Source organism: Serinus canaria, chromosome 18 (assembly GCF_022539315.1).
Source record: "Serinus canaria isolate serCan28SL12 chromosome 18, serCan2020, whole genome shotgun sequence".
NCBI classification, from domain to species: domain Eukaryota; kingdom Metazoa; phylum Chordata; class Aves; order Passeriformes; family Fringillidae; genus Serinus; species Serinus canaria.
The window spans coordinates 310,890-323,820 of record NC_066331.1 but is presented as its reverse complement, the minus strand read 5'-3'; the positions used below and the strand labels follow the sequence as shown (position 1 = coordinate 323,820).

Below are 12,931 nucleotides of genomic sequence, written 5' to 3'. Positions count from 1 at the left end.
TCACCTGCAGCACCCGCCAGCTCAAATTGAGCTCTGGCCACTGAAATTTCCTCCCTACAGTGTCTAGAATGTTTCTGTGCTGTAGATGCAGAGTCCTAAATTATTAAGTTTTATGGAGCATTACAATGTGTTACTGCAATTAGTGAAAGTCAAAAAGGTAAAATGACAAGGCTTTCAGGCTTTATTTTTGTTTCTTTTAATTTGCATTCATTATGCTTCAATTTTACCGGTAACCATGCAGTACAGTGTAGAAATATAACCAGTTCTCCTTCCAAACATTCCAGAGAGGAAGCAGTTTCTGTTCATTCAGACATGAAATTTTTTCTATCCTGTTTAGAAATGATAAATAGTAATGGATTTATTGCGGTGGATGTTGCTTTCCCATCGGCCCGCTTTGGCCTACATGTCCCATGATGCACCGCTGCGCTCGCTCTGTGTCACTATTGGCCGCGAGCGGAGCGCGGGGCCCGCCGGGAGCGCGGGCGGAGCGGAGCGCTCGGTGTCCTCGGGCCGCCATGCTGCCCGCCGCGCTGCCCGCCGCCCGCCGGGCGCTGCTCCCGCTGCCGTCGCGCCCGCTGCCGCTGCTCCCGCCGCTGCGGCCGCGCCGCGGGGCCCCCGCCGGGCTGCGAGCGCTCGGCACCGGCCCCGCGCGGCGTTCGGAGGCTCTGGCCGGGGCGCCGCTGGACACGGCCGCCAAGGAGTACTCGCCCAAGGTGCGGCAGCTGGTGCGGGACATCGCGGGGCTGACGCTGCTGGAGGTGGCCGATCTCAACGCGCTGCTCAAGGTGGGTGCGGGGCCTGACCCCGCTCGGCCCGGCCTCACCCGGCCCGCCCCGGCCGCGTGCGCCGCCTGACCGGCCGCTGCTGCCGCCGCTCTTCCCGCAGGAGACGCTGAAGATCCCGGACGTGGGGGTGATGCCCGCGGCGGCCGCCGCCTCCGTCTTGCCCGCCCAGGCGGCTCCGCAGGTACCGGGCGCGCCGGGAGGGGCGGGAGTGGGGCCGCGGGGACCGCGGCGGTGGGCTCGGCCGCGGGGCTTCACCGCGCTCCGGCTGCTTCCAGGAGGAGGAGGAGGTGGTCCCGCTCAAGAAAGAGAAAACTCATTTCACCGTCCGGCTGACGGAGCTGAAGGCCGCTGACAAGGTGAAGCTGATCAAGGAGGTGAAGAACTTCGTGCCTGGAGTGAACCTCGTACAGGTGAGGAGGTGCTGCCCCAGGCTCTGGGGTTTTACCCCCAGGTCCAGCAGCCTCGGCTCTGTTCGAAGGCGAGCCTGGATTTGTGCATTCAGAAGCACGGCCTGCCTGTGTGCATTTCAGTGCAGAGACTGAGGGAAGCAGGAGTTGGTTGCACCTTCGTCTGGCATTTTCCCTTGTCAGAAGCAGGGGAATGAAGGAGGAGGCTCAGAGCAAAGGACTCAGAGATGTCCATGCCAGCTTCAACTTCTCAAACCTGAGAGCTGCCGTGCGTGAGCTTTCTTGCAGAGCTCAGGAGTAGCCACCATCCCTTGCAGCTGGGTTTGGCTTGCCTTTCCTAAAGCCAGTGTATTTCTGAAGTTAAATGAGCCTCTGTAATCCATACATTTTGCAGTCCAGGCTTCCAGCTCTTTTCAGGGCCCTTCATTTTATAGGTGGTGCTGCTTCTTTCCTTGGAGGAGATAGGCCTCAGCCCTGGGCAGTGTCTGAGCTCAGGCCCTTGACCTTGGATGTGGGCTCAGCATGTTGGGTGATGAAGCTGCTACTGCTGAAGCATGTAACGTGCTGCACATCTCTGGGATGATGCTTTTATATCTTGGGGTCAGTAGTAGCACTTTCCAGCTGCAACATTGCAGTATTCCAGCTGCAGTGTTGAGTATTGCAATGTCTGCTCCTGCTGTAGCCCAGGAGAGCAGAAGTGTTTGCAGATAATCTTCCCACCCATTCTTTTTGCTGCATTGCAAAGCCAGCAGAGAGTCAGTGGCACAGGTACAAATTTGGCTGTCTCGTGGGGATAATTTCCTGACTGTCAGTGTGGTTCCTCTGGAAGTTGTTCATCTATTATTGGTCCCAAGCAAACATGAAAATACCAAACCCTGTAATGGACACAATCAGTAGACAATTCACTGGAGAGCTGATGCTCAGTGAGCTTGGCTTTGCACATGGCACATGCTGGATGAGCTGTTGGTAGTGCCAGTTATTGCAGCTAAACTCAGGCATGATGTACCCAGGCCCAGGACGTTGGTGAAGCACACACACAACACAAACAGCTGTGGAGGTTCTGCCTGCAGAGACTGTTCAAAGTGGAGCCAAAGCCCTTTTATTGTAAATCTTACTGCCATCCAGTCACGATGTTTTTACGAGGTTTGCGTCTTGATCTGCCCATGGCCTGTAGGGCTGCTGGTGGTGTGGAGGGAGGCACATACAGTGCTTACCTTGTGCACTGGTGGGACCCAGACATCAGTCCTGTGGCAACAGCTGCGTGATGAGATAGGTGTGTGACTAGCACACGCAGGACCAGGGCTGGCTGCACCTCAGGAAGCTCACTGGGAGCTGCCCAGCAGATGCTTACCCTGTCACCACCAGCCTTGGGCTCTAGCTGCCTCTGCCCCATTGCTGCTGCTCCATGGGTCCCACTTGGCTTGGGCTCTGTTCTTCCCACTGAACACCAGGAACAGCTGCTTCTCTTGACCAGGGCTGCTTTAGAATGGAGTCACACCTTCCTGAGCAGAGTTCAGAAATTAATAACCTGTGTTGTGTTGCCTGTGCTCATTGCAGTGAGCCTGAACAGGCTCCTGTCCAAATCCTGTTCTGGTGGGCAGAGGCATTCCTGCTCCACCAACCCTCTGCTCACACATCTGTGCCTTCCATCCCCAACAAAAAAAGTATTTTTCTTCCACCACAGATACATAGGCATTGAACTCAGCTGGAGTCAAAGGGACTAAACCTTCCTGCCAGCACAATGGCCAGTCCAGTGGGTGCTAAACTCCTGCAGTGCTGTGGCAGAGAGCTGCTGTGTCTAAGAGCAGCAGGGACTTGTCCCCCTGGGCTCACTTCCTTCTCTCTAGCAGCACTGCAGTAAATTTTTTAAATTAGCTCAACAGTTTTTCAGCTTGCCTTAAGCATTGCAGTGCTGCTTAGTACCAGTAGTTTTGCTTTAAAAGTCCCTGAAATGACAAAATACTGTGTTGTCAAGTAGTCTGTGCTGGAGCTGTGTTTTAGCAGTGCAGCTGTGTCCACACCCTGCAGTGGCCTCCCCTCCTGCTGGCACAAGTATGTGAACAAAAACACGGTCATGAGCGGAGCCAGGCGGGTGCTGCCCCAGCAGGGCACTGCACCCACACCTCTGCAGGCTGGGGTGCACGGCAGGAGCACCTGGTGGAAGAATTTAAGGAAGAGGTTTCCCAGCAGATGTGTCATCACTAGCGGTCAGGGTTAGCAGCCTTCTGGTGGGACGGGCCGTAGGTCAAGTGCAAGTCTCGGGGTTTGTGCTGGTCAGTGAGTTTCCACAGTTGGCTTAAGCAGAGGTCAGGATCATGGCTCTAAATCCAATAATCCAGTTAGTGAAAGCCTGTTTACAAGCCTTGTACTTTGTTCCTCTCGCAGGCAAAGAAGCTGGTGGAGTCCCTTCCGCAGGAGATCAAGGCGAACGCCTCCAAAGAGGAAGCAGAGAAGATCAAAGCAGCGCTGGAGGCGGCAGGAGGGACTGTTGTTCTGGAGTAGCCTCACCATTGAGGGACTGGTGCTGCAGCTGCTGCCCAGGCCAGGCTCCGGACCTTTCCGAGTGCACAGTGGGAGCACTCTCCCGGAGAATGCTGTATGGCTTGGCAGAGCTGCTACTTCCTGCCATCACCATGAACTCTACCTTATAAATACCCAAAAAAACCTGTAAAATGATTAATCTTTCTCAAGTGCTGATTATCCCTGTGCTCCCCATTGCATGGAATCAGAATGGTTTAGGGTGGAAGTGATGTTGAAAGATCATCTCATTCCAGCTGCTTGCTATGGGCAGGAACACCTTCCATCAGACGAGGTTGCTCCAAGCCCCGTCCACCCTGGCCTTGAACACTTCCAGGGATGGGGCAGTCACAGCTTTTTTTCACAACAACCTGGGCCGGGGCCTCACCACCTTCACCACCAAAAATTTCTTCCTAATATCTAATCTAAACCTACTCTGAGTTTGAAGCTGTTCCCCCTTGTCCTGTCACTACACGCTCTTGTAAAAAGTCTCTCTCCATCTTTCTTGTAGGCTCCCTTCAGGTCCTGGAAGTTTGTACCAGTGCATCACCCACCTCCTCTCACTGCCTTTTGCTGATGTCTCACCTCTCTGTTAATTAATTATTTACGAGAAGAACACACTTCCACAGGTTGTGGAGATGCGTGCGGGGTGGGAAAATGTATTCTGGAGCGGTGATTACCCCTGCGCTCAGTGTGTGCACGCTGTAACGCTGCCGTGTGTACCTGTGTCTCCCGCATCTCTTTACTCTGCCCTTGGCTGGTGGCTTCACCTCCCCATTAATTAATCCCTTAATTACTGATGGGAAGGGCCTTCCCCGGGCTGGAAATGGGGATGCGTGCCGGGTGGGAACGAGGATTCCGGAGCCTGCTGTTGCCGCGTTCGCCGCAGGCTCGGAGATGCGAGCCCCGGGCCCGCCCCACCCCCTTCCGGTACCGGGAGAGGGCGTGGTTTAACGGAAAGGGGGCGTGGCCTTGTCCCGGTGAGGGCGTGGCTTCTGGCAGAAGCGGCGCCCATGGCGGAGCAGCGCGTTTCGCGCTGGTACTTCGGCGGCCTCGCGTCGTCCGGGGCCGCCTGCTGCACGCACCCCCTGGACCTGCTGAAGGTGAGGGGGGCACACGGCCAGGGGCGGTCCGGCGGCGCGGGGAGGCCGTCGGGGGTTTGGAGGGCGACTGTGAGAGGCTGAGAATGATTGCGGTGCCTTGGGGGGGCTCTGAGGGGATGGCGAGGCGGTTATGGGGGTGGGTGGCGGTGAGGGGACGGTTATGGGGGCAGGTATTGGTGAGGGGCTGCGGGGACAGTTATGGGGGACGGGTAGTGGTGAGGGGCGGGCGGGGCGGTTAGGGGGGCAGGTATTGGTTTTGAGGGTCCCGGAGAGTCGGTGAGAGGACGGGGAGAAGGTTGGGGGAGTTGGGACTGGCTGTCGGGGTTCTGGAGAGTCTGCGATGGAGCGGGGAGTAGATCCGAGGGTCCTGGAGCGGCTTTGGGGGACTGGAAGTGGCTGTAAAGGGATGGGGAGGCACTCCGAGAGTGCCGGGAGCGGGCTTAGGGGACTGGGCTGCAGCGGGGGCAGCGGCTGTGACGGGACGGCGAGCGGGCCGGGGGGTCCCGGAGCGGCTGCGGGACCGGTTCTGAGGGACCTGGCTGCGGGGGTGCGGCTGTGAGGGTCCCAGAGCTGCTTTGAGACGAAGGGGAGTGCTTGGGGGGGACTCGGAGTGACTGTGAGTCCCGGAGTGGCTGCGAGGGGATGAGGAGCTGCTCTGAGGATCCTGGAGCAGCTGAAGGACTCGCTCTGAGCTACTGGGGAACCAGAGGAGGGGAGAGGGTGGCTGTGAGGGTCCCAGAGCTGCTTTGAGGGGATGGGGAGCTGCTCTGGGGTTCTGGGAAGCAGGCCTGAGGGTTCTGGAAGGGTTGTGAAGTGATAGGGAGTGGCTGTGAGGGTCCCAGAGCAACGGAGGGAGCTGGAGAACAGCTGTAGCGGCCTGGGAAAACAGCTTCTGCTCTGAGGAGCTGACTCGTGGCTGTGCAGGGACTTGGCTGAGGGGTCACAAAGACCCTGCACAGGGGCATGGGTAGATGTGTGGGGTCCGGGGAGCTCGGGGTGCCAGCTCCAGGAGCTGTAGAGGGTGCCCCTTGGGCAGCCCTGCCTGGATATGGCAGTGACTCTGGGGCCGGCAGTGTTGGACGCTGGCCCACTGGGCTCCGAGCCCTCCGGCCAAGATGTCACCTAGGCGCCGCAGATGACCTGGCATGCCTGCTCCTGCACAAAGGGCGCCGCGCGCGGCCCTGTGCTGCCAGCACCCACACATGGGGCAAATGCCAGCGCTGCCCTGAGCCTTGTGTGCCGGCCAAGTGGCGACGAGCCTGGCAGCTGAGCAGGCTGCTGAGGGGGAGGGAAGAGGCAGCCCAGGACAGGGCCTGCCTTTTCCAGGGCCATGCCTGTGGGTGAGGCTGGGACACACAGCCCCTTCGCACCCCATGGAGAGAGGGGAAGATGTTCCAGGCACAGGCCCAGGAGAGGAGCCAGCCCTGGCAGGGCAGTGCTACCTTCCCAGTGCTCGGCCTGTTGCCTTGCCCAGCTGGCCCTGTCTGCCCAGTGGAGGTGGCTGCCAGCCCGTGGGAGCTTGTGTGGGGTGCCTGGCAAGGCGCTAAGAAAGGGAATTAATCTGGCACCTGCCTCGAGGTCTGTCTCTGAGCCAGCATGATGGCTGTGATGTTTGGGCTGCCTCCCCATGCCGTCCTGTGCGGATGAGCAGCCCCTGCATTCCTGCAGTGCGAGCGACACAACCTGTCCAGCTGTTTTTGCCAGATCAATAATCACACTGATTATTGAGTACAGACCTGTCTTTGGCCATGTGTTCCCCCACAGCAGAGGCTGGTGCCAGGCCTGGGGAGACATGAGGGGCCTCAGGCTCTGGCAGGGCAGAGGACGAAGGGCACTTCGTTGCACCTCTGGACTTTGGCCCCAGTGAGAGGCTCTGGCCAGCCCAACTGCAGAGTGCTCGTGCCCTTAGGCCAACTGTGCAGCTGCTAGCTGCCCACGGGCTGCTGGCCCTGCAGCGACCAGCACTGACCACAGCCTGGCCAGCCCATCCCAAGCCTGCCTGCCCTTCCTGCAGACCTGGGACTGCAGGCAGTGCACCATGTCCCTACATGGCTCTGCCTGCCCTGCCCGCTTCAGCTGCCCCAGGCTGTGAACAGCCACAAGCTCTGATCCCTGATGTCCAAAATCCCATGGGGATTGCAAGCAGGCCGCTGCACCCCTGCTGCTGCCCCATATGGGAGACAGTGGCTTTTCCCAACATCCTGCTGAGTGTCACACGACCCAGCTGTGCCACAGCTTCTGCAGTGGCCTGATCCCCTGTCAGGAGCCCTTTGCTCTCCTTATCTCCTGGGGCCTTTGACCCACTTGTGGTCTCCGCAGTGCTCAGAGCATGCTCCAGCATCAGCCCACATGGCTCCCCTGTCCCAGCCAGCTTCTGTGCCTGTTGCCGTTGCCCCTGGTGATGGTGGAAAACGTTGGGCTGCTACGGGCAGGAAGAGGAGCGCCTGGCCAGCTGTGGGGTTCTCTTCCTGCCTGTGTGATTCCTGCACTGAGGAGGAGGGGAAGTGGCTCTGGAGGCCCGCTGCATTGCATGGCCATGATTTCACCAGCCCAGCTGCATCCCCTAGAGCAAACCCACCCAGGGCCCTTGCTCACTCACACACACACCTTCCACCCTGAGGTGGCCCGGAAGGGCAGGTGCCACCCTTCACCTTGGGTGGCCGTGAGGGCAGGGCCTGGGCGGTGCTGCAGGCAGGCACCCGGGCACTCCTCCCTCCCTCACTGCCTCCACCCCTCCGCTGCCAGGCTGGGCCAGTCTGCTCTGGGGTGTCTGTAGCTCTTGCAGTTGGCTCCTGTGCCAGTGCTGCTAACCTGACACACGCTCCAATCCCTACCTGTTCAGTGCCCCTCTCTCCCTGCCCAGCCCTGCTGGGCTGACGCGCTGCGCTCTGCCCCAGGTGCACCTGCAGACACAGCAGGAGGTGAAGATGAGGATGACGGGGATGGCAATGCACGTGATCCGCACTGATGGCTTCCTGGCCCTCTACAACGGGCTCAGTGCCTCGCTGTGCCGGCAGGTGAGTGCCCAGAACTCCTGCAGCACCTGCTGCCCTTTGCCAGGATACAGACACTCATTTCCCCCCCATCCAGATGACATATTCCTTGACTCGCTTTGGCATCTATGAGACCGCAAAGAACCGCATAGGCAACCAGGGGCCTCCTCCCTTCTACCAGAAAGTGCTCTTGGCTGCATTAGGAGGTGAGCCAGGCAGAGGGGCCCTTGGCCCTGGCTCCCTGACGACGGATAAGCCCTGACCCAACTGTTCTTTGGCCACAGGTTTCACTGGCGGGCTTGTGGGAACCCCAGCAGACATGGTGAATGTCAGGTCAGTTGTGTCTGCGCGACCGGGGCTTTTGGTCCCCCGTGCATGACAGCATTTGGGGTGGTGACTAGTGCTGGGGTTCTCCTGACATCTCTCCTGGCCAGCCAGCCCCGTGGTCAGTGGGCCAGGAGCTCTGTGCCTAGAAGGGCCAGAGCTGTTCTGCCTTTTGGTGACAGCACCCAGCCGTGTGTGACCCTCAGGGGGAGTGGGACTGAAGGCAACTTTCTTGGCGCTTTGTAAATGGGCAACACAACTGCCCTGTGCTGGGGTCCCCGGTGCTGCAGGGGACAGTGGGGGACCGGCTGCCCCCTCACCTGCGGTGCTCTGCCTTCCAGGATGCAGAACGACATGAAGCAGCCGCCGGCTCAGCGGCGCAAGTGAGTGAGGAGCAGGGCGAGGGGCGCTGGGGCAGAGGGGGGGGGAGGCCTGGAGGGGCCGGCGGGATCGGCGGGACCGGGGCCGGAGTCCGTGTGGCCGCGCGGGGGCAGCACTGCACCGGCGACGCGGCCCGAGCACCGCACCGGGGGCGCTGGGGTCTGGGCCGGGGCCGCCGCCCCGGGAGCCGCCGGTGCCCGGGGGAGCGGCGGGGCTGCCGCCGTGCTGGGGAGCCTCGGGCCCTGACCCCTTCCCCTCTCGCTCCTTCCAGTTATTCCCATGCCCTGGATGGCATGTACCGTGTCTTCCGGGAAGGTGAGGCTGTGCCAGCCGTGTGGGTGAGCCTGCTCCGGTGTCCTAGCAGGTGCCGGGTCAGGGCGCCCTGGAAATTCGCTCAGCCGGGGCAGGGAGAGGGGCTGGGGGATGCCCTTGGGGCTGGGGGTGTCCAGGAAAGCGCAGGGTCTGGGATCTCCTCATCATCAGGCAGGGGAAGGGCAAGGGCAAGGTCTGCAGGTCTGCCAGGGCCTGGCAGCCTGAACGTACTTGGTGGGAAAGGGTGACCTGCTGGGAGCTGCAACAGAACAGCACAGGAGGGTGGAGCAGGTGGAACAGAGGATGAGCAGAGGCAGGGAGGAGGTCATACTGTTTTGAAGGACTCCCTACTCCTTCAGCCTCTTTGCTATAGTGTGCTTCAAGCAGGGCTGTGTGAGGAGTTGTAGACACAGACTGGGCATGGAAGGAGACTCTGGGGTAATGGAGTCTGAGTGACAGCAGAGAACTGTGCTGATCCAAATCTGTCTGTCCACAGAGGGTGTGAAGAAACTCTTCTCAGGAGCATCAGTGGCATCGTTACGCGGGGCCCTTGTTACTGTTGGACAGGTAGGACAGTTGGTGACTGGGATAGGGACAAGGATATTCCCTGGTGTGGCAAGGAATGGGGAGCATGTCGCTGATTCACCATGTCTCTGCAGCTTTCCTGTTATGACCAAACCAAGCAGCTGGTTCTTGCAACTGGATTTCTGTCAGACAATATCTTCACTCACTTCCTGTCCAGCTTCATCGCTGTGAGTGGGGCTGGGGGGCAGCGCTGGGGCTGGTTTTGCCCACAGCCAGGGTGAGGGCATCAGGCTGGGGCTGCCAGAGCTGCTGCTCTGGGCTCGGCTCAGCACAGTGGCTCTAGGAGGCTCCTGGCCTGAGGTCGGGTCCCAGTGTGGCTCTGAGTCTCTGCAGTGACCACAGTAGTTGCTGGCACAGAGGTCTCCTGACTTGGCTGACTCTCTGCAGGGCCTGTGTGCCACATTCCTGTGCCAGCCCCTGGATGTGCTCAAGACACGCCTCATGAACTCCCATGGGGAGTACCAGGTGAGTCACCCACCTTGCCCACCTTGCTGCTGCCTGTCCTCCCATCTCTATGTGCCAGCTTCTGCCTCCCAGCCCCTCCCACCCCATCTCTCACCCTCTCACTCCAGGGTGTCGTCCACTGTGCCATGGAAACTGCCAAGCTCGGACCACTTGCCTTCTACAAGGTACCGGGGTGGGGCAGGCTGGGCCGAGCTGGGAGCAGAGGTTGTGGTCCGGAACAGTCCTTGGGCAGGGAACCTTCCAGGTTGTGCTGTGGCAGCGCAGCTGCTGCCTGCATCAGGCCTTTGTCTGCCTGGCCCAGGCTTGGCCCCGAGGTGTCGCAAGCCCTGGCCTCAATGGGACTCAGGCTGGGCCCAGGCACCACAGCCATGGCCCTGTTGCACCCATCTTGCTTCCAAACAGCAGTGCAGATGCCAGAGGGGTTGGCACATGGTGCTGAGCCCTGTGTGCACCTGGTGCACAGTGTGACAGTGCCTCCTCCACAGCCTGGCCAGTGCTGACCCACGCCTGCCCACTTGTGCTGCTGCCAGGCTTGGGCTGCTGGGACAATCAGTGACAGGCACACATTGACTCTTCCCCTTCTTGCTGTCCCCTTCCAGGGCTTCGTTCCTGCTGCTGTCCGGCTTGTTCCTCAGACAGTTCTCACCTTTCTCTTCCTGGAGCAGCTGCGCAAATATTTTGGGATCAAAGTGACCACCTGAGTCTGGGGGACTGGACCCTGCCTTGCCCCAGGGGGCGTGAGCGTGTGGGTCACCTCCAAGATCCCAGAACCACTCTCTGCTCTCTGGGGCCAGTGCCATTCCCCCTCCTCTCAAATCTACTCCTGTGCCTTGCCAGCACCTGTGGCCAACCCCCCCCCTCACAAACTCACCCTTCTTCTCACCCTCGTTCTCAGCATCTCCACCTCTGCATTACTGCTTCTGGGGGGTTTTGGGGGAGATTTCTGTCTTCTACTTCTCTACTGGCTCTGAGTTGTGTCCTTGCCCCCCTCAGCCTCGTCCCTGATGTGCCCCAGAAGCAGCACTGTGCTGTCTCAGGGAGTAGGGAGATCAAATGCCTGGCTCTGTCACAGAGCCCAGAGGACTGGGGGGCTGCTGCCCCTGCAGCTGTGGGCTGGGGCTTGGGGCAGGGTGTGTGAGGCCCTGTCCTCCCTCTGCCTTTAGCCCCCATGCTTCTCCCTAACCCCAGTGCAGCTTGGACCTCCTGCCCTGCTCCTGGCCTCCCACCCTCTGCTCCTGCTTGGCCAAACCTCCTCAGCACCGCTGGCTGCTGGGCTCTTCAGGGATCGTGCCTCATACCAATGATGGGGGGAACAGGGCCTTGCTCTGGCAGGGCCGGATAATGCCTGCTCGGGGACCCAGTGCTCCCTCACCACAGTGCACCCTCCCCACACTCGATCTGCTCTCTGTGGGGGCATCCCCCACCACCACTCTGCAGCCTCTCTCACCTTGGGGCTGGGCAGACCCCCACTCCTCACAGCCCCTCACCCCACACTGCCCAGTGTGGGGGGGCTGTGAGCACCAGCCCCTCTGCTGTGGCACCCCTGTGTGTGCTGGCCCCAAGGAATCAAAGAACTGGAATATCTGAGACCTTGATGTATAATAAAGAGTGAAGGTGGCGCAAGGCCTGCTGTCCTGTTAAGAGGGGAGAGGTGCTGCACCCCATTTTCATGGCTGGGGGCATGGGCTGGGAGCTGAGCCCCCCAGAGCTGAGAGAGGGTAGCAAGGCTTGGACCCTGGCATTATGCCAAGGGAGCCTTTTCCCCACTCTGTGCCCAGCACCCCTGGCCCTGTGTGCAGAGGGAGCTGTGGGCAGGCTCCACAGCTGAGCTGTGCCCAGTCTCAGCTGGACAGCAGCTCCAGGCTAGGGCTGTGCCAAGGGCGCCCGTCAGCCCTGCGGGAGCTGCCTCCTGGATGTGACACTAATTGGGCTCCGGCAGACTGGCACAGCAGAGCAGTGAAAGCTCGTCACCTTAACAAGGCCTAATGATGCTAGCTGGCATCACCACTCTGGGCTTATGCCCAGCTGCAGCAGAGGCCACGGGCAGGTGAACGCTCAGGGAGCTGGGCCCTCTCCTCACAAGTAGCTGGGGGCTGTCCTGCTTCCTCATCCCCCACATCCTGCAGCACGGCTCCAGGGGCTGATGGCTGCTGCTCTGTGCCATGCAAAGGGCCAGCATGGAGCAGGAAAGCCATGGAGCCCCATGGCCCCCAGCAGCGCAGAGCCCTGCTCAGCCCCATGATGGCCAGCAGACGTTCCAGCTGGGCTGTGGTCCCACCAGCTGCGCCAGCCCTGCGCTCCCTTGCGCACATTCCCTCTCACCACATCCTCTGTGGCAGCTGAACTGCAGCAGTCACACCGGCAGGCAGGACAGCATGTGCCAGACACGGCCGCGAGCACAGCGCCCACAGCTGCAGTGCGAGGGCACTAATTATCTCCTGCGCATCATAGAACCTGTGGCTGTGCCGGTGCCGCCTGCCCCTGCTCCCACCCTGCCCTCTCCCAGGGCCCCGCAGCTGCCTGCTGGGCCTCCCCCAGGGCACCTCTGCCCGCACCAGGTAGGGCTGGAGGCTGCCCGTCCTCCCCAAAGCCCCCTCTGGCCTGGAAGTGTTCCGGGCCATCTCCAGGGGTGCAGCTGTGGCTCCAATCCTCGTGGCAATGGCAAGACCCCCGCAAGCCCCAGCGTGTGTCTGCACTCCTCCGCCCACACCCAGGGGACTTGCAGCCAGCGGCGGCCGCGCGGAGCGGGACCCCTGGGAGGCAGCTCCGGGGGATCCGGGACTGCGCTGAGCGTCCACCGGGGAACGTGCAGGTTGTACCGCTGCTGCCACGGCCCAGGGTAAATGTATTCGTGCCGGGAGCCCGGCACAGGGCACCCCCAGGCTGGGGCTCACCCGGCTGCCTCTACCGCCCCAGCCCGGTCCCGGTGCGTCGGTGCTCCTGGGCTGTGTTTACCTGCAGCGGGACAGCGGCGGCAGACACTGACCCGTCACCGCCGGCGGCGGCCGGAGCGCGGGTGTTGAGGCGGCCGGCGGCGGCGCGGCCGAGACCCGCCCGGG

The 12,931-nt window shown here is 60.9% G+C and overlaps 2 protein-coding genes across 2 annotated transcripts; both read left to right on the top strand.

Annotated features, from left to right (window-relative positions):
* Positions 1-457: 457 nt before the first annotated feature.
* On the top strand, positions 458-3,868 carry MRPL12 (mitochondrial ribosomal protein L12). The gene is made up of 4 exons (XM_030231451.2): positions 458-785; positions 886-966; positions 1,061-1,195; positions 3,578-3,868. Exons 1-4 carry the CDS (start codon positions 516-518, stop codon positions 3,692-3,694), a joined length of 603 nt encoding a protein of 200 aa, XP_030087311.1. The 5' UTR covers positions 458-515; the 3' UTR covers positions 3,695-3,868.
* A 795-nt stretch (positions 3,869-4,663) lies between these two features.
* Positions 4,664-11,490, top strand: SLC25A10 (solute carrier family 25 member 10). The gene is made up of 11 exons (XM_030231450.2): positions 4,664-4,812; positions 7,710-7,829; positions 7,903-8,011; positions 8,090-8,138; positions 8,471-8,512; positions 8,782-8,825; positions 9,319-9,389; positions 9,482-9,574; positions 9,795-9,872; positions 9,980-10,036; positions 10,472-11,490. Exons 1-11 carry the CDS (start codon positions 4,723-4,725, stop codon positions 10,571-10,573), a joined length of 855 nt encoding a protein of 284 aa, XP_030087310.1. The 5' UTR covers positions 4,664-4,722; the 3' UTR covers positions 10,574-11,490.
* Positions 11,491-12,931: the final 1,441 nt, after the last annotated feature.

Coding starts and splice junctions, on each gene's coding strand:
- MRPL12 (XM_030231451.2), top strand. CDS start 516: ATGCTGCCCGCCGCGCTGCCCGCCGCCCGCCGGGCGCTGCTCCCGCTG. Junction 967..1,060: donor CCGCCCAGGCGGCTCCGCAG/GTACCGGGCGCG, acceptor GGCTGCTTCCAG/GAGGAGGAGGAGGTGGTCCC. Junction 1,196..3,577: donor CTGGAGTGAACCTCGTACAG/GTGAGGAGGTGC, acceptor TTCCTCTCGCAG/GCAAAGAAGCTGGTGGAGTC.
- SLC25A10 (XM_030231450.2), top strand. CDS start 4,723: ATGGCGGAGCAGCGCGTTTCGCGCTGGTACTTCGGCGGCCTCGCGTCG. Junction 9,390..9,481: donor CCCTTGTTACTGTTGGACAG/GTAGGACAGTTG, acceptor ATGTCTCTGCAG/CTTTCCTGTTATGACCAAAC. Junction 10,037..10,471: donor GACCACTTGCCTTCTACAAG/GTACCGGGGTGG, acceptor GTCCCCTTCCAG/GGCTTCGTTCCTGCTGCTGT.